General features: G+C 51.7%; 2 protein-coding genes across 9 annotated transcripts in view; one reads left to right on the forward strand and one right to left on the reverse strand.

Moving 5' to 3' along the window:
• On the reverse strand, positions 1-11,295 carry PDAP1 (PDGFA associated protein 1). The gene is made up of 6 exons (XM_006041344.3): positions 11,154-11,295; positions 7,680-7,771; positions 6,332-6,442; positions 3,321-3,442; positions 2,196-2,347; positions 1-762 (listed from the first exon to the last, which is right to left on the reverse strand). Exons 1-6 carry the CDS (start codon positions 11,164-11,166, stop codon positions 704-706), a joined length of 549 nt encoding a protein of 182 aa, XP_006041406.1. The 5' UTR covers positions 11,167-11,295; the 3' UTR covers positions 1-703.
• Positions 11,295-18,424, forward strand: part of BUD31 (BUD31 homolog) — a 7,824-nt gene continuing 694 nt past the window's right edge. Inside the window, exons 1-7 of one of the 8 annotated variants that reach the window (XM_044936054.2) lie at positions 11,501-11,517; positions 11,663-11,770; positions 12,196-12,295; positions 12,834-12,955; positions 13,317-13,438; positions 16,979-17,101; positions 17,321-17,487. In XM_044936054.2, coding sequence (XP_044791989.1) covers positions 13,345-13,438; positions 16,979-17,101; positions 17,321-17,487 — 384 coding nt within the window. In that variant the 5' untranslated portion in view covers positions 11,501-11,517; positions 11,663-11,770; positions 12,196-12,295; positions 12,834-12,955; positions 13,317-13,344. Of the gene's footprint in view, positions 11,771-12,195; positions 12,296-12,833; positions 12,956-13,316; positions 13,439-16,978; positions 17,102-17,320; positions 17,488-18,424 lie in introns of all 8 variants that reach the window. The other 7 variants (XM_044936056.2, XM_006041339.3, XM_025274733.3 and 4 more) reach the window with 7 other exon arrangements.

Genomic DNA, 18,424 nt, shown 5'->3' on the forward strand with positions numbered 1-18,424 from the left:
TTACGATAATGTCAAGTTTAATTTGCCAAATATACAAGTTGGATTTGTGGAGCGTGTTATGCCTGGGTGCTGCACAGTAAACAGGTTTCTCGAAGTGATCTGTGGGCAAGGTGACAAACAGGCCAGGGCCTGGCCAGAGTAGGGGGCAGGGAGTGGGGTGGGAGGGGCAGGGGAAGCGTCCGTCAGAGGGGACTGGCTGGGATGAGCCGTGATCCTCAGGGACCCATGGGCACGGGCTGCCAGCTGCCAGCCTCTCTGAGTGAGCACCCAGGGAACACAGACCGGGGGGGGTGGGGTGGGGGGGTGGGCAGACAGGCCATCACAAACTTGTCAGCCCCTACTGCAGCCCCAGCTGCCCCCTGCCTCACAATCTACCAAACAAACGGAAGCTCTTCTTAACCTACCTCCCAGGTACCCCCCAACAAGGGTTCTGAATTCTAAAAACAGCCAAAACATTTGAATGGTTACATATGAAATGCTGTCCTGCATCTTTCTGTCTCAAAGATAGCAGCTGCCCCTCCCCCAGCCCCCCACCCACCATCCCCCAAACGATTTCCGTGCCAAGATGAAGAGGAGGTCCCAGGCCGTGGGGGGCTCCTCGCCACGAGGGGCTGCTGCAGCGGCGCCAGGGCACAGGGCGGGTGAGATGCAGCAGAGGTCCTGGCAGCACGGCCCAGTTCCCTGGTCTCTCCTCGCACAGGTTCTACTTGTTCAGGGAGAGAGACTGCATTCGTTTTCCTGACAAGGTCGCATCATCTTTTGCTGAGAAACAGGGAGAGAGAGAGTCACAACCAGACGAAACCACCCCTCCATACACACAGCCCCGCACACCCCAGAATCAGCGAAATGTAGATTCAGGAGGCCTCAGACAACAGTCTGTGCAACTGGCTCAGCTGGCAGATGAGGAAGAGACCCAAGAAGGGCCCTGCCTGACGCCCTCCCATGGAAGCCACTGGACCCACGTGTCCAGACATTCTTGCTGAGTTTGGGTGGTTACCCCCCTCCACAAAGGCCCACCAACATGCAATCTACTGGGCAAATAGAAACTCTTCTTAGTCTGCTCCCAGGAGAACTCTGTAATTCCAACCTCTCCCTGTGGCTTCTGAAGTCTGAAATCAGCAACATTCAAGCAGTCACACACACACAGCCCTTTCCTGCTTGGGGTTTGTGAAACAAGCTACTGATAGGCAGCTGAGATCACCTGGTATCTCCAACGTGGTGATAATGCCCTGGGGCATCTCTGCTACTGCTACTGCTAAGTCGCTTCAGTCGTGTCCAACTCTGTGCAACCTCATAGACGGCAGCCCACCAGGCTCCCCCATCCCTGGGATTCTCCAGGCAAAAGCACAGGAGTGGGTTGCCATTTCCTTCCCCAATGCATGAAAGTGAAAAGTGAAAGGGAAGTCGCTCAGTCGTGTCGACTCTTGGCGACCCCATGGACTACAGCCTACCAGGCTCCTCCGTCCATGGGATTTTCCAGGCAAGAGTACTGGAGTGGGGTGCCATTGCCTTCTCCAGGGCATCTCTAGGCCTCTAGAATGCAGGACAGCAAGATTCCCAATACTCATGGCTCCCCCCCAGATGGAGAAAGGAGTGCACAAGGCCAGAAGGTCCTGAGACAAACACTCCTTTAAACCAGACCAATTCCTCACAGCCAACCTGGCCTGGAAGAACCCTACCACCTTCAGCCCCACTGGAAGGAAGGCATGGGGAACAGGGACACCTGGGCCAGATTTCATCTGGGAAGCCCAGCCCACCACACCCTCCCAAGCCCCTGAGACATAAAATGGTGATGCCAAGCAGGTCTCCTGGCTATACAAAGCACCAGAGACTTAGTGGAACCTTCTAGCCTCCAAAGTAGGTGCATTCTGAGGCCTCCCTCAAATGCTGTGGACATTGCTCTGCTGAGATTCAATTCTCCTGCTGCTGGACCCTTCCAGAATCCTGGGAGGTGGCAGGCAGGAACGCCCACCTCTATCTGACAGACACACACACACACACACACCCCCTCACAAGCAACACACACCCCTCCCGAGCAACACACACACACCCACACCCCTTCCGAGCAACACACACACACACACAGCCTCCTGAGCAATCTGGCCCAAACCCACCTCACAGCAAGACATCGAAGTACAGGGCTTCACTCCATCCAGAGCCAGGGTCAGGCTGCCACACCAGTGGCTCAGACTTACCTTTCCTCTCTTCTTCTTTCTTCCTGGCAGCCTCTTCCCGCTGTTTTCGGATGATTGCCAGCCGGGCAAGGTCGGCCTTGGCTTGCTCTGTCTTCCCCGCTAAATGCATCTTCATGTAACGCTCTTTTGCTTTCTGCTTCTCAATTTCTTCTCTGTTTGGGTAAAGGGGTGTCACAGGGGACATCTTCCCCACCAGTCAGCTGAGCCAGAGGCGGGATCCAGAATCAAGGCCAAACACTGGGGCCGGGGCCCAAGTGGAGGAGGGGCTGTAGCCAAGTAGCCCCTCCCTGACGGACACTCACAAGCAAGTTAGTAAAGGCCGTCTGTCACTCTGCTACCTTGGGGGGTGGGCGGTCCTCAGTGGTGAGAAGGCAGTTGGAGGGGGAGGGTCTTGGGCAGCCTTCAGTCACACCCCAAGCTGGTGGGCCTTCCCCGTGGGGTTTACAGAGACCCTATTCAGCTCTCATGGGGTCAGCACAGCAAGGTGGATTTAAATCAAAGAGCACAATCAGGAGAGAAATCACGGTGGCTTTTCCTAGTGGCCCACAACCTCCTGAGAGGCCCCAGACATCACCAGGTAAGCATGAAAACAGAGACGAGCCGTGTGCAGGGCACTTTAGCCCTCAGGTGCGAGCCTCACTCCGCCCACAGGGAGCTCTCTCAAGCCTCGTTTTCATCTGAGACGAGAGAGGACTGGGCAACTGGTGGGTCTCCCCACACTGCCCATCAGCACAGGCCCCCAACCCCACAGCCATGACATCAGGGACGGACGCACGTCAGGAGGGTCTAATCAGGCTAGATAAGGGAGGTGACCCTGGAGGAGAGTGTCCTGAGGGAGGGGCTGTAGCATGACTGTCCACATCCCCAGGGATTAACTCAAGTGTAACGCTCAGGTCTGAATCTGCTGTTGCATTTTCCCTATGTTTCCACTGGTGAAAAAAACCCTTTTTTTTTTGTTCCTGAGAAACTTCTAAAGGGCTTTTGGGGAATGAGATCATATAGAAATAAACACCATAACTGGAGCCCCCACCCGGCCACTGGAGACCTCAGGGCCCAGAAGTGAGGGCAGAGGAGCTGGGGCCTCAGCCCCCAGCCGAAGCCACGAGGCTCAGAAGCAGCAGTTACCTCTCTCTCCGTGACAGTTCCTTGGGCCCGTCCAGGTCCAGCTGTGTGACTTTTTTGGTTGTCTGTGCCACCCGGTTGGGGTTCTCAATGTCGATGAGCCCTTCCACGCCTTTGCGCTTTTGCTAAGATAGGACAAGAAGCCGGACATTGGAGAAGCTTGGTCCTGCAGTGCCTGAGGGCCACCCCCATCTCCACAGCCTGCCTGGACTAGAACAAACTGCTCCTCCCCAGGCTGTGTGACGCTCGGATCACACGGTCAGGTCACACGGTCACGGTGGGAACAGCGCTCAGGCGTGTGTGCACCAGCCCAGGAGATGCAGCGGGAGTGCGGATGACCAAGTCCAGCCTGTGCCGTGTCCAGGCCACCAGGGACTGTCACCCTAGTTTCACAGGCAGCAGAGCAGAGACACAATAAAATGCCTGACATCAACCAAGAAGTAGACAGGAGATGTGAACCCGAGCCCAATTCACAAGCTCTCAGCACAGAGGTACTCCCTCACTTCGAGCTCAGCCTCTGAAAGCCGTTTCCATGGAACCTCACGCCTGGCTGCTAGCCATGCTGGGTCCCCAGAGCAGTTGCTTGCGGGGAAGTGGGACCTGGGAATGAGCTCAACGTCTGCAGGTTTGGGGAGGCGGACCTGCAGCTTGCACCTCCCAGCTGCCCAGGGAAAGAGTAGAAAGTAATGAGAGCACAAGTGCTTGATGCAACAGGTTTGATCAAAGTTTCAGGCCCTGTCAACCCAGCTGTTCTCTTTAAGAGACCAGGGAGAGAGCTTCCAAACACCTGTTCATCACAGCACTGCACAGGAGCTCCAGGTACCTCTACCCAACCGGTACGTGGACATACCTCACCTAGATACCTGACATCCCAAGTTTAACTCATCTAAAACAGAACTGCAGACTCAGCCCATTCCTCCCCACAAGCCCGAGCAAGGCCTTGTTTCTCTTTCCCCTTAGTCCCACCACCCCAATCCCGGACAAATCCCAACGAGTTCATCTTTAAAACACAGCTTGAATCTGCCCACTTTTCTCCACTGCTAGGCTTCAGCAATATGTGAACTGTGAACTTCCTGATGTTCAAGCTGGTTTTAGAAAAGGCAGAGGAACCAGAGATCAAATTGCCAACATCCGCTGGATCATGGAAAAAGCAAGAGAGTTCCAGAAAAACATCTATTTCTGCTTTATTGACTATGCCAAAGCCTTTGACTGTGTGGATCACAATAAACTGTGGAAAATTCTGAAAGAGATGGGACTACCAGACCACCTGATCTGCCTCTTGAGAAATGTGTATGCAGGTCAGGAAGCAACAGTTAGAACTGGACATGGAACAACAGACTGGTTCCAAATAGGAAAAGGAGTTCGTCAAAGCTGTATACTGTCACCCTGTTTATTTAACTTATATGCAGAGTACATCATGAGAAACGCTGGACTGGGAGAAACACAAGTTGGAATCAAGATTGCCGGGAGAAATATCAATAACCTCAGATATGCAGATGACACCACCCTTATGGCAGAAAGTGAAGAGGAACTCAAAAGCCTCTTGATGAAAGTGAAAGTGGAGAGTGAAAAAGTTGGCTTAAAGCTCAACATTCAGAAAACGAAGATCATGGCATCCAGTCCCATCACTTCATGGGAAATAGATGGGGAAACAGTGGAAACAGTGTCAGACTTTATTTTTCTGGGCTCCAAAATCACTACAGATGGTGACTGCAGCCATGAAATTAAAAGACGCTTACTCCTTGGAAGGAAAGTTATGACCAACCTAGACAGCATATTCAAAAGCAGAGACATTACTTTGCCAACAAAGGTTCGTCTAGTCAAGGCTATGGTTTTTCCTGTGGTCATGTATGGATGTGAGAGTTGGACTGTGAAGAAGGCTGAGCGCCGAAGAATTGATGCTTTTGAACTGTGGTGTTGGAGAAGACTCTTGAGAGTCCCTTGGACTGCAAGGAGATCCAACCAGTCCATCCTGAAGGAGATCAGCCCTGGGATTTCTTTGGAAGGAATGATGCTAAAGCTGAAACTCCAGTACTTTGGCCACCTCATGCAAAGAGTTGACTCATTGGAAAAGACTCTGATGCTGGGAGGGATTGGGGGCAGGAGGAGAAGGGGACGACAGAGGATGAGATGGCTGGATGGCATCACTGACTCGATGGACGTGAGTCTGAGTGAACTCTGGGAGTTGGTGATGGACAGGGAGGCCTGGCGTGCTGCGATTCATGGGGTCGCAAAGAGTCGGACACGACTGAGCGACCGATCTGATCTGATCTGATTGCCAACCCCTTAAGTCAAGTTACAATTTCTTGTCTGGATACCTGCTACCAGCTCTCAGCTTCTACACTCAACACTGTACAACTCACTGTGCAGATACAAGCAAATCTGGCCCGTATTCTTGCCTGGAGAATCCCATGGACTGAGGAGCCTGGCAGGCTGCAGTCCACAGGGTCACAAGAGAGGCACACATGACTACAGTGACTAAGCACGCACGCACTGGTGCTCTCTCGCCCACATCCCACTTTACCAGCTGCCCACTACCTGCTACGATTAAGCCAAAACCCCTTCACAACCGCACACGTGCTGCCTTGCCAACCGCTCCTCCTCCATTCCTAACTCCACTTCTTACCCACCAAGTCACAGCCCCAGTAGCCTCTCTGTTCCCTGGACCTGCCTAGGTTGTTCCGACCCCCAGACTGCACTTGCTAACCTGGCTGCCTCAACGACTCAGCAAAACAATTTTCATGTGACTGGCTCCACCTTGTTTTTCAGATCTCAGTTTAAAAGTCACCTTCTCACCAGGCACCACTCCTCAATCATGGGTCATCTTATTCATGATATTTCTGGCTACCTGAAATTATACTGTTCTCGGACTTCCTTATTGTCTCTATCTTATTTCAATGCAAACCCTTAAGTGTAAAGACTCTGTCTGCATGTACCACGGGGACTGGGAAACCACTGATGAACATTTGCTGAATGGATGAGTCCAGGACCCAGGTCCCCATCAGACTCAGTACCTGGTAATCATCTTCTTCATCCTCGCTCTCATCTGAATCTAGGGATTTCTTCTCTTTTTTTGGGTCACCTGCAGCCCCATCTCCACCTTCTTCTCCTTGTTCCTCTTCTTCCTGTTTCAGAAATGGGCAATCTGAGGAATCAAAAGATGCAAACCAAACTCCCAAGACCATGATCCTCCCATCCCTCCTGCCCCAGATTGTGAACCTTGAGAAATTAAGCCCCCAGAAGGCTGGGACCAAGTATGATAAGAGTCCTACTCTGCTACGCTGGCCCCCGTGGGGGACCTGGGTCACAGGGAGCCTGTTCACTTGGCTCCACAGCCTAGAAGCCTTTCCCAAGCCTTTGCCAGGGGTTGTGAACCCACCCCTCACACAGCCATACAAGGCCCTGCTCCTCTTATCAGCCCAGGTGCCTGGGACCGCCTTGGTACGTAGCTTGTCTCCCAGAGTCCACAGGACTTGGCTGTGGGGCTGGAAACCACAGTCCCGCTCGGTTTCCCTCCCACTGTCCCTGCTGCCACACACAGCTGCCAGTTTGTACTCATTTTCCCAGGCAAGCCTCCTCCCTCCCCCACTTTCCACTCCCACAGTCAGGGGCAGGTCAGTCACTCCAAACTGCCCACAAAGATGCCCTGATGCACCGCCTCCCTCTACCTTTCTTGCCTTCCTACTAGAAACATCCCTAACAAAAACCGTAAGCATTTCCACCCCTTAGCTCCTGCCCACACATCCTTCAAGGTCCTGCTCAGCCGCAGGCTGCTCCACCAGACCCTCCCCGACCGTGGCTTCTTCCTCACACGTCACACTTCAGTCATCCGCACTGACAGCTCCCTGTGGCCCTCATCCAAGTGAGGATCTAATGGTGTGGGAGGGTCACGGACACCAACAACAGAAACATGCTCTGTTTCCTGACAGTGGGCTGGAAAAAGCATGGAGGGACAGAGGGACCTCCTAAGCTTAGACTGGAGGGGGAAGGGTGGGGAGCACCAGTGAGGGGAGCAGGCAGAAGGGGGTGCTAAGCACGGATGGCACTCTCGCCAGTGGCGGGAGAGGGAAGGCAGGGTGTCAAGTCCCAGCAGGGCTGGCGGAGGCCGGATCACACAAGGTGGGTGCAGAGCGCCCGCGCTGCAGATGTGCAGGGCAGTGGCGAGGGAGAGCCCCCACAACACAGGAGCAGGGACCCACTGCTGAGAAAACAAAGCTCTAAGTGGTCAACCAAAGGCCTGCCGCCCGCCCCCTCCAACCACACCCCAGGTGTTGGCTTCCTCCAGAGGATGGGTGGTCCTTGCCCGGCCTCTCTGGGTGCCACCCTGGGCCACTGGAGTGGCCCGAAGAGTCTCGTACTCACCCGGGCCTTCTGCTTTTCAGCCTGGAGCTGCGCATCAATCTCCTCAGGGCTCGTGTACTGCCGGGCCCGGCCTTTGTGGCCTCCCTTTCTCCCTGCACAAGGACCGGAAGTTTAGGAAGGCAACAGGAAGGCAGCTCCCTTGATTGCCCTGAACTTCAGACTGTGTCCCGCTTGAGCTGCTCTCAGCAGAGGCTGCCGACCTCCCTTGCCCCTCACCAAGACCGCCCACCCACCTGTGCCTCCCCCTCACCTGTTCAAAGGGACAAAAGAGGCGACATGTGATCACCTGATGCAGCCCCAAACCGCGTGCTGGATGCGGCTCCCACCACCCAAGCCTGAGGGGGGATCCGGGTGGGGGGCACCACAGGGAGGGACCCGCTAAGTCCCCTGGTCCCTTCATCCACACGCAGCGGACTCAGATGCAATCACGAGAAGGGGTAGCCCTCACCCCTGCTGTCACTACAGTGCTCTTTATTTGCAACGCTCTGTCACAGCCAGGGGCTCATTTGATCCCCAGATTAAACCTAAGGTGCACATCACGGCTGGTCACATTTTACAGACAAGGAGACTTAAAGCTAAAGCAGAGTGGTGAAGAGCACAAATGTTGGGGTCCAATCCCTGGGTTCAAATCTCAGATCTACCACTTAATAGTTTTGTGACTTTGGGCAGGTACTTAATCTTTGAGTCTCAGTTTCCCTACCACATAGGATTGTTGTGAAGATGGCTTTGTTAACGTATGTGAAGATGTTGGATCAGACGAGCACTACAAAATAAGTTTGCTATAATTGTTACTCTTCTAGTGTGTATATATATTGGGCTGACCAAAAAGTTCAATCAGGTTTTTTTGTAAGATATTACATACCCACCCACCTCCCAATAATACCTGGTGTGGGGGGAAAAGAAAAAACAAAGCTACTGGTCACAATGACAATTTACTACAGATGCAGGGAATATAAGCTACTTCATAATTATTTAACTGGTATTGATGGTAGAAAGGGAAAACTTAAAACCTATATGAGAAAACTTTCTGTGCTCGGAGTAGAAACACAATTGCCAAACAAAGGTAAAGTTGGAAATAAAACTGACTACCTTCTAAGAGTTAAAAATGTAACTAGCAATTTAAGTTCATCACAGAGAATCAGTCAATTTTATAGCCTGACTCTCTCGAACCAAGATACTAAACTGACCCCTGCCACAGGCTTCCCAGGTGGCTCAGTGGTAAAGAATCCACCTGCCAATGCAGGAGACACAAGAGACACAGGTTTGATCCCTGGATTATAAAAATCCCCTGGAGGAGGAAATGACAACATGCTCCAGTATTCTTGCCTGGAAAATTCCATGGAGAGGAGCCTGGCAGGCTACAGTCCATGGGGTCGCAAAGAGTTGGACTCAACTGAGCACACACACACAAAGCCAACAGCCAGTTTCATAGCAGGGCGGCACCTTCTCAGCTGGTTCTGGAGGATGCTGGTGGCTGTGGCCTGGATCCATTTCACCTCTCCTGGAAGCTGCAGCCCACCTGGTTTCTCATGACCCTCTCACTGAGAGCAGAGAATCTATAATGAGGCAGCCAGAGCTGCTCTGAACTCCAGAGACAGTAGCAGAGATACTAGCCTCCTCTAATTTCCTAGACAGCAGCTGCAGAGCCATAATTGGGCTGCTACAGACCACACCACCCATTTTTAATGACTACCTGGGATTCCCAAGGGTGTCTCAGTCAAGGATCATCAAAGTCCTATTGTGAGAGATCAAGTTTGCCATCCAAAAACCCCAACATCTTTTCTTGCCCTCTTAATGGTCTAAAGAATAGAAACAGCTCAAAATTGACTACTACAGGCTCTGACCCTGCATGTCTGGCTATGGGACACTGATCTTAACTTGGTCTACAGTAACTTTTATCAGAAGCTCTCCACACCTTTGAAAATGTTTCACAGGTTTCATGACAAAGACAAGAGTTGGTCCTTGGCTCTTAGAGAATTTTACACTTTTACATCTTCATGTTATTACTCGTCAAGCAAATTAACACCAGCAAAAAATGTAAATGTTATCTGCCCATAAAGCTTTCACAAGCCAAAAGGCCAAGTCATTTAAACAAGTATCCCTATTTAGGATTATCTAATTGTAACCGCCAACCTTGGCTCAAAGCACCTATTAAGTAGGGCTCTTAGAATTCTGGCACCAGAAGTGAAAGTTGCTCAGTCGTGTCTGACTCTTTGCGACCCCATGTACTACACAGTCCATGGAATTCTCCAGGCCAGAACACTGGAGTGGGTAGCTTTTCCCTTCTCTAGGGACTCTTCTCAACCCAGGGATCGAACCCAGGTTGGTACCCCTAATACCCCTCCTTTTGCAGAACATAAGACTGAGAGACACAGAGGAGACAAAGCTCTTCCTACCACAGAATAAACCACTAGAAAACTACATTTAAAGAGATTCAGCTCTGAAAACCCCAGCATCTCTGGGAGCAGAGTCAGGAAGTCATTTAGGTTTGAAAAAACTCCAAGCAGATCCTCCTGTGGGCTGAGACATCTTAACCAACATGTCACAGGAGAGACCAATATTAACTGAACACCTCTTCTGCGCCAGGAGTAGTCAGGCACAGCGAGGGCTCTATGTAAGACCCCGATCCCAACTCTCCAGGCTAAGGGTTATTAGCTAGGTGTTCCAGATGGGGAAAACAGGCTGGGAGAAGTTAAACAACTTGTTCAACGCCATAAGGCTAGACAGTGTAGGGGAAGAGGGTGGAGGACGGTGTACAAACGTACCGGGGACGCCATGGATTCTTTACTTTCTTGGCCAAGGAACTGGCAAAGTCTGAGGAGTAACAATAGATAATGCTTACTGGACACTTAGCGACTATTAGCAGCATACAGCGCCCTCCACGTGGATCGCCTAATTCAAGACTCGCATCAGTATTATGAGGTAGATACAATCATACCCCTATACTTGCAAACACACAGGGAGGTTATGCGGCTGGCTCAAAGGCCCACGTCTAGCCGCTCGAAAAGGGCAGTCAAAGCTAGGTCGGCCAGGCTCAAGAGCATCCAGCTAGGTCGCAACAGGCAAGCCTAGCTCGCCCAGAGCCCGAGAAGGCCCACGTTTTACGCGCGAGGCAGGCGGGCCCGCCTCTGGCGCGGGACGCGGTGACTCAGTCCCCGGCGAGCCTGAAAGGGGTAGGAAACTCCAGACCCCCCCAGGCCGAGAGAACGCGCCCTAGATGGGCCATCCGGGTGGGCGAGGACCCAGAGCCTCCAGATCTCCTCAGCCCCCCGAGGGAGCGGCTCGAGGCCACTACTACGGTCCTCAGTTTCTCCAGCGGGACAATTGGGCGTCGAGGCCCAGCCCAGGCCCTCAGGCGGAGCGGACGCTCTCCCTCCGAGTCGCTCTCTGAGGCGCCCGCGGGCTGACTGGACGGCGGGAGCCGGACTCGGGCCGCTCCTCGAGGCCCGCGGGCGACACGCGCCCGCCCCTCACCTCCTTTAGGCATCGCGGCTCCGGCGGCTGCGGCGGCGGCGCCTCGAGCTGACACCGGAACCGGAAATTTCTCGGGCTCGACTTCTTCCGCCCAGCCAGTTTCCCGCCCCCCCGCCCCGCCACCCGGGCCCTTCTCAGCGCGCCGCCCCGCCGCGCCGCCGCGAGAACCGCGGCCCTCAGGGAGGCCGGGCGGGCCCACGCACCGCCTGAGCCCAGGCTCGCCGCGCGCTGCTGGGCAACAGAGCCCCTCCCAACCCCCGCCGCGGGAGGCGCGGGAGCCTGCTAGCCCACCCCGCCGGGCAGTGCGGACGAAAGGAGACAGCGGCGCTGGAATTCTACACGGGCAGGGCTGCGGACACCTAAGGTAACGCAATCGCCGTGCTCCATGGGGCGGGGCTCCGCGAGGACCTCACCGTGAAGAGATACTTGGGGAAGCTGAGGCGGTGGAGACACAAGGGACGTTGCATCGCGACAGAGGGCCTAGTGAGTGTTTCCCTTCTCTTCTCTAGGACCTTGGTAACGGCTGGGGGCCAGGGATCGGACGTCTGCGTTGGCCCAGAAGGCGATCTGAACAGCCGAACTGGGACAGGTTCGGGCCTCTGGACCCGAAGGTCGAAGTGAGTTCCCGAGACTAGGCGGCGTCTTGCTGGGTCCGCGGAGGGCATGGGAAATTTGGGGGTTCCCTTGCTTCTAGGCTTCCCCGCCCTTATTTTTCGCGCATTCCCCCCCTCACCTAGAACGTTTGTTGTCTAAATATTGCTTTTCCTTGTAATCCCGGTTCAGATGCCGTACTCTCCCTGAGCCTTTTTACAACCCGGTTGTAGCGTCTTCACTCAGCTTCTTCCGAACGCCTTTCTGCTCGCCTCCCCTCCCGAGCGCTACCACTTTTCTAACACCGCCTCACATCTCGTTCTTCCTGACCAGGTTGCTTCTTAACTGTTACCTCCCATGGGAGGCCTCCACTGACTCCCAAGCTGGGCCAGGCCCTCCACTCTCCGTGGGTCTTAGCAGAGTGGTCATTCCCTTGTCTTTGTCCACCCAGCCCGTGCTCCTTGGGACAGGGACCAGATTCCATTCGTCTCTAGCTTCAGAGCAGGGGAGACAAGTGTAAAGACCTCAGATTTGGGAGTCAGGAGCCCCCGGTGAGTCAAACTCTGCCGGTTCCCAGCTCTGTGCAACCCTGAGTTTGATCTTCTGTAAGGTTGTTGCTGAGAATTCACGATGGGGCGAAGAGGGCGGGGCTTCGTAAACATATCAGGAGGGAGGAACTGAATGAGCGTGGGAAAGGAGGAGTCTGCTCTGCTTAAAGATAATTAACATGAGTTCTCTTTTAGTGTATTTTTAAAAATATTTTGAAAATATTTATTTGACTGCACCGGGTCTTCGTTGAGGCATGCAAACTCTTAATTGCGGCATGTGGGAACTAGTTCCCTGACCAGGGATGGGACCCAGGCCCCCTGCATTGGGAGCTCAGAGTCTTAGCAACTGGACCACCAGGGAAGTCCCACCCTGAGTTCTTTTTGCTAGCTATGAAATGCCATGCGGTTTGAAAAATGACTTGCTATGTAGATCTGGGCTGGTCTTTTCTTTGGGCTTTACATGACTTCCTTTATATAGTATGTTTGTTGGGTTTAAAAGAGACCTTGGCAATCCAGTTAATACACTGTCCTCATCTTATAGACAAGATTGAGGACCATAAAGGGAATGTGACCTCTCCAAAGTCATAGCTGGACAAGAATCCGAGCCTGTAACTGAAGAGACCTGAGATCTTTCTGTTATACTCTTGGGAAACAGACCCTAAGGTACTTTGGTTTCACTCTTTTTCCTTTTTAAACACTCATCTTTGCTCTCCCAATCAGCCTCCCTCACACTGTGTTATAATTCCCTTTCCACTTTGCATTTCCTTGCTAGAATATCACCTTCTCAGTGACAGTGTGTGTCTTATTCTTTGTATAATAGCAAAACCCTACTAAGCAAACATTAAATACCAGGTATGTTACATATAATCAAGGCCTCACATGGCCCCATAAGTAGATTCTCTCCGTTACACAGATGAGGAAACAGACTTACGGATATTAACGTGCACCAGAGTTGTGGCTTGTGAAGTCCTCTGGGGATCCTGAGGCTCAGAAACCAATTCATTTTAATTTTTTCCCCCCACAGATTTTTGCAGACTATCTTCTGGGAAAAAATGCCTAAAGTCAAAAGAAGCCGGAAAGCTCCCCCAGATGGGTGGGAGTTGATTGAGCCAACACTGGATGAATTAGATCAAAAAATGAGAGAAGGTGAGTTGGAGAGTTTCTGTCTGGGTGGGCTGTGTCCCAAAGATAAATGGGAAGAGACAAGCTGCACCACCGAGGCTGCCTGACACTGACATGTTTTGTTTGCTTTTTAACTGATAGGAATACCATAAGTGCCAGAAAGTAAGATAATACAAATAAGAAGGTCCTCAAAAATGTTTTTGAGTATATAAGACCTTTAGGGAGTATAAATCAAATAGTCTACTTAGAATTATTTACAGTCAGTCAGTTCAATCGCTCAGTCATGTCTGACTCTTTTTGATCCCATGAATCGCAGCACACCAGGCCCCCCGTCCATCACCAACTCCCAGAGTTCACTCAGACTCACGTCCATCGAGTCAGTGATGCCATCCAGCCATCTCATCCTCTGTCGTCCCCTTCTCCTCCTGCCCCCAATCCCTCCCAGCATCACAGTCTTTTCCAATGAGTCAACTCTTTGCATGAGGTGGCCAAAGTACTGGAGTTTCAGCTTTAGCATCAGTCCTTCCAAAGAACACCCAGGGCTGATCTCCTTTAGAATGGATTGGTTGGATCTCCTTGCAGTCCAAGGGACTCTCGAGTCTTCTCCAACACCACAGTTCAAAAGCATCAATTCTTCGGCGCTCAGCCTTCTTCACAGTCCAACTCTCACATCCATACATGACCACAGGAAAAACCATAGCCTTGACTAGATGGACCTTTGTTGGCAAAGTAATGTCTCTCCTTTTGAATATGCTATCCAGGTTGGTCATAACTTTTCTTCCAAGGAGTAAGCGTCTTTTAATTTCATGGCTGCAGTCACCATCTGCAGTGATTTTGGAGCCCAGAAAAATAAAGTCTGACACTGTTTCCACTGTTTCCCCATCTATTTCCCATGAAGTGATGGGACCAGATGCCATGATGTTAGTTTTCTGAATCAACAGTTGAGCTTTAAGTCAACTTTTTCACTCTCCTCTTTCACCAGAAAGTATATTTAAAATCATACAAAATATATTTACTTGGAAAATCCTGTTCTTTTTCACTCCAAATTTTCTGAAATGTTTTTATTTGGATTTTTCTTGTGGGTTTGTTTTCATCATTGCTTTATTTTTGCATCATCTACCAGTGGTCCAGAATGCACAGTCTTCACTTCCCCCTAAGTGTTACGTGATCTTGCACGTTGTGTATCAGTGTAGTGTGCAGTTTTGGGAAATTTAACCTGAAGCCACAAGCATTGTTGGCCCTGTTGTTGTTCAGTCCCTAAGTCATGTCCTACTCTTTGTGACCCCATGGACTGCAGCATGCTGGGCTTCACTATCTCCCGGAGTTTGCTCAAATTCATGTCCGTTGAGTCGGTGATGCCATCCAACCATCTCATCCTCCGCCATCCTCTTCTCCTGTTGGCCCTGTCACAGTGTTAACTACTTACTGAATTGCTTTTTAAAGCAATCTTTTTTTTCTTAAAGGTTTTTGGTAATTAACCCTTGTTATTCTGAAGTTATCCCTTCAGCAATAATTAGTAAGTGGATGTTAACTTTGCTTCCTTTTTTTTGAAGCTGAGTATATCAGGTAACTTCTATTAACTACCCAGAACTTGCAATAATCAAGGTCATTTGGGGCTGATTTTTTCCTCCAAACAGATCTTTATTCAACATAAGAGATTGCTGTGATAGAAGAGGTAATTTGTGAGTCCTTGGAAATAAACCTCTTTTTAAGGGATGACTTCTTGAAGGGAGAGCATTTAGATAGATAAGATGTTCTTTACTGTCAAAAGTGTTCTTTTTCTTTAACCATCTAGTTCTTCTTGGCTTTCCCATTTTTGATATGCAGGTTTTAAGCCCCAGTTTCCTGTGGCTTTCACTTCCACTATAAAGAAAAAGAGTGGCTGGCAGGTGGTGGCAGAGCTGATGCAGTGTTGGGGACAGCAGCAAGCTCTGGGGTGGGCAGAAGCTGCTCCCCACCCAGGCCCTTTCTGCCACGTCAGATGCAGCCTCAGCTTTTCCAGATTTGCTGCTTTTTTTCCCCCCAAGATGAGCAAGAAATCAGGTTTTCTGTGTGAACTCTTCCAATTTAACATTCAAACCTAAAAAAAAGCATCTGGGGGGGAACCAAAGCCTGCCTCCAGGCCAGCAGGGGCTGCCAGCCTCCAGTTTGTTGCCTTCAACTCAAGTTTTGCCTTTGGGATCTGCAGCCACACTCGGAGGCCGCCGAGGACCAAAGCTAGTGGCCCTGCTGGCCTCCTGACCTGAGCTGTTCCATAGAACAGCTCACACTTGTTGAAGCAGTTGGCAGTTATCTTAGAAAGCAAAGTTGCTGTTTTCTCTTTTAGTTGGTGCCTGGTATTTCCTAAGCTCAGCACAACTGCCCAGCTCTTTGTATATCTCCTAGCTTACTACTCAAGTTTTTGTATAGCCACTATTACCCTAGAAGTTCCTAGACAAAAAGAGCCTGATTGTAGGGACTGAGGAACAGAGAGGGGTGTGGTGGGGGTTTTATGTGTGACTGAGAAGTATAGGCACTATTTCTGTGGACTGTAACCAGGACTTTGCTTTTTTTGTTTTTTGCTTTTACAAGTACTTTAAAGTAGTTGCAAGTCAAGCATAATCAGTACTTGAATAATGAACATGTATTTAAGACTTTTTAAGAGTGGCACTTTAAAAGAATTGTTGCTCAGGTTCTGGAGTTAATAGGCCATTTGGGGCATTAACTAAGAGGCAGAAACCTGAGTCTACCCTGAGCCACGAGGGCCCTACCCCTGGCCTCTTCATACCTTCCCCAGGGGCAGGACTCCACATTGCGCACTGCAGGCTGCCTTCCACTGTGTGTGTGGACCTGTCCAAAATGATATCCAAGAATGTTCACACAACCTTGTGAAAACAGGTCCAAAGAGAAATGCTGTGATTAAAACCTTAAGAAATGATTCCAAGCACAGGAGCTTCTCTGGTGGCTTAGTGGTAAAGAATCTGCTTGCAATGCAGGAGATGTGGGTTCCACCCCTGGGTCAGGAAGATCCTCTTGGAGGAGGCCATGGCAACCCACTCCAGTATTCTTGCCTAGAGAATCCCATGGACAGAGGACCTTAGTGGGCTACAGTCTATGCGGTCTCAGAGTTTGACATGACTGAGCAACTAAACACCACCACCAAAGCGTGGGAAGGTTCCAATTCCAGGACAGCCAGGCCTGAGGTGCTCCGTGGTCCCCACCGCCACCTCCCTATCATCCCATCTGGCCACGTGGCTTTCCACACTAGACTCACCACCCCCTTCCATGTTTCTTTCTTCTCCGTGGCCATTGCCCCGCACCACCAGGGGCTGGTCTGCCTCCTCCTCCCCAGACCTTGGCTTTGTGGTCTGTCTTGTTCACTGCTGTACACTGGGTACCCGGAGCATGCTCTCACCCACAGCAGACACATGGTGTTGCCGAATCCTCGTACCTGCCTTTGGCTTAGATCACAGAATCCTGTTTGTTGAGCTGAGTTATAAATCCCCGGTGATATTACAATACTATATCCTGTGCAGACTAACCCTAGTCTCCAAAACAAAGCAAACACCCGTGTTTTCTCCACAGCTGAGACAGAACCTCACGAAGGAAAGAGGAAAGTGGAATCTCTGTGGCCCATCTTCAGGATCCATCACCAGAAAACCCGCTACATCTTTGACCTCTTCTACAAGCGGAAAGCCATAAGCAGAGGTAACTGGCCGAATGTTCTCTTGGCCTTTCTGGCTTGAGTGGCGTCCGATTTAAATAATTCTTGAAACCTCAGCAAGTATCTTGATGTTTGCTGTTTCCAAAGAACTGAACAGGGGCCAGTGTTGACTAACACTTTTTCTCAGGGTGGGCAGTGATGGGCTGCGGGCCGGAGAGCTTTGTTACACTGTGGTCTGATGGCCTTTCCCCGTCTTTTTGCAGAACTGTATGAGTACTGTATTAAAGAAGGCTATGCAGATAAAAACTTGATTGCAAAATGGAAAAAGCAGGGGTATGAGAACCTGTGCTGCCTGCGGTGCATTCAGACTCGAGACACCAATTTTGGGACAAACTGCATCTGCCGGGTCCCCAAAAGCAAGCTGGAAGTGGTAAGGCCACCGCGCCTCCTGTCTGACAGCCGAGTGTGGTGCTAGCATAAGCAGTTTAGCTGCCCTAGCTGTGTGGTGACCACAACGGGCTTTATGTTCTGTCCTGTGGCTGGGTGTTCTGCTGGCCCTCCCTGTGGAGGGAGCCCCTCTGGTCAGGGATCCGTGCCAGGCAAGTTACTGGTTCCTACCCTCACACAGGAAATGCAGGGGATGACCCCCACCCCAGTGTGGCTGGGAGGCTAAGCCAGGAGAGGGTGGGCCAGGCAGCAGGGGTTCATCCCTCTTTTTTCCCCGGCCTCCTGTTGCTCCCAGTGACACTTTAACTTGAGCCTCACTGCATTTTGCGCCAGAACTCTCGGGGCGGCTAGGGAACGGTGCTGGGGTGCAGTGGTGAGCTCCATGCGCAGGCGCCCCTGAAGGGGAGCGGCAGCAGGCGCAGAGGAGGGTCACTGGGCCGTTAGCGGCCTGTGACTGCAGCCCCTCAGCTGCCCGTGAGTGAGGTCAGGCCAGATGCCCTCTTTCTCACGGTCCCTTCAGACTGCAGCACTGGTTAGCTTCTGTGGAGAGCCTCGGCTCTAGCCCACGGGCTTCAGCTCGGCAGGCAGGTCTGTCCCCGAGTCCTCTGGAAGCTCAGGATGGGCGTGCGGAACAGCAGAGGGCAGGTCGGGGGAGGGGGGGGGGGGAGGGCAGAGCTGAGCTGCTGGAGCCCCAACGGTCGGCTGCCCAGAACAGGTTTAGTTGAGTTTCACCACTGGATCCTGTTTCCTTAGACCAGTCTTGCTTCTCCAAAAAAGAGGGAAACGGAGAATAAACCCCTTTTCTGTACTGGGCAGGCCCTCGGCCGGACACTAGAGCACACACCTGGGCCGGGGTACAACTGTCCTGCCGCCATACAGATTCAAGGACACCCTGTTCTCCCCACACCCCTATTAGAAAG

Source organism: Bubalus bubalis, chromosome 24, assembly GCF_019923935.1.
Source record: "Bubalus bubalis isolate 160015118507 breed Murrah chromosome 24, NDDB_SH_1, whole genome shotgun sequence".
NCBI classification, from domain to species: Eukaryota; Metazoa; Chordata; class Mammalia; order Artiodactyla; family Bovidae; genus Bubalus; species Bubalus bubalis.

What these genes read in the sequence shown, in the direction of transcription:
- PDAP1 (XM_006041344.3), bottom strand. An exon ending in CTGAAAAGCAGAAGGCCCGG is followed by an intron (nt 6,443 to 7,679) that starts GTGAGTACGAGA and finishes TTTCTGAAACAG; the next exon opens with GAAGAAGAGGAACAAGGAGA. An exon ending in ATGAAGAAGATGATTACCAG is followed by an intron (nt 3,443 to 6,331) that starts GTACTGAGTCTG and finishes GTCCTATCTTAG; the next exon opens with CAAAAGCGCAAAGGCGTGGA.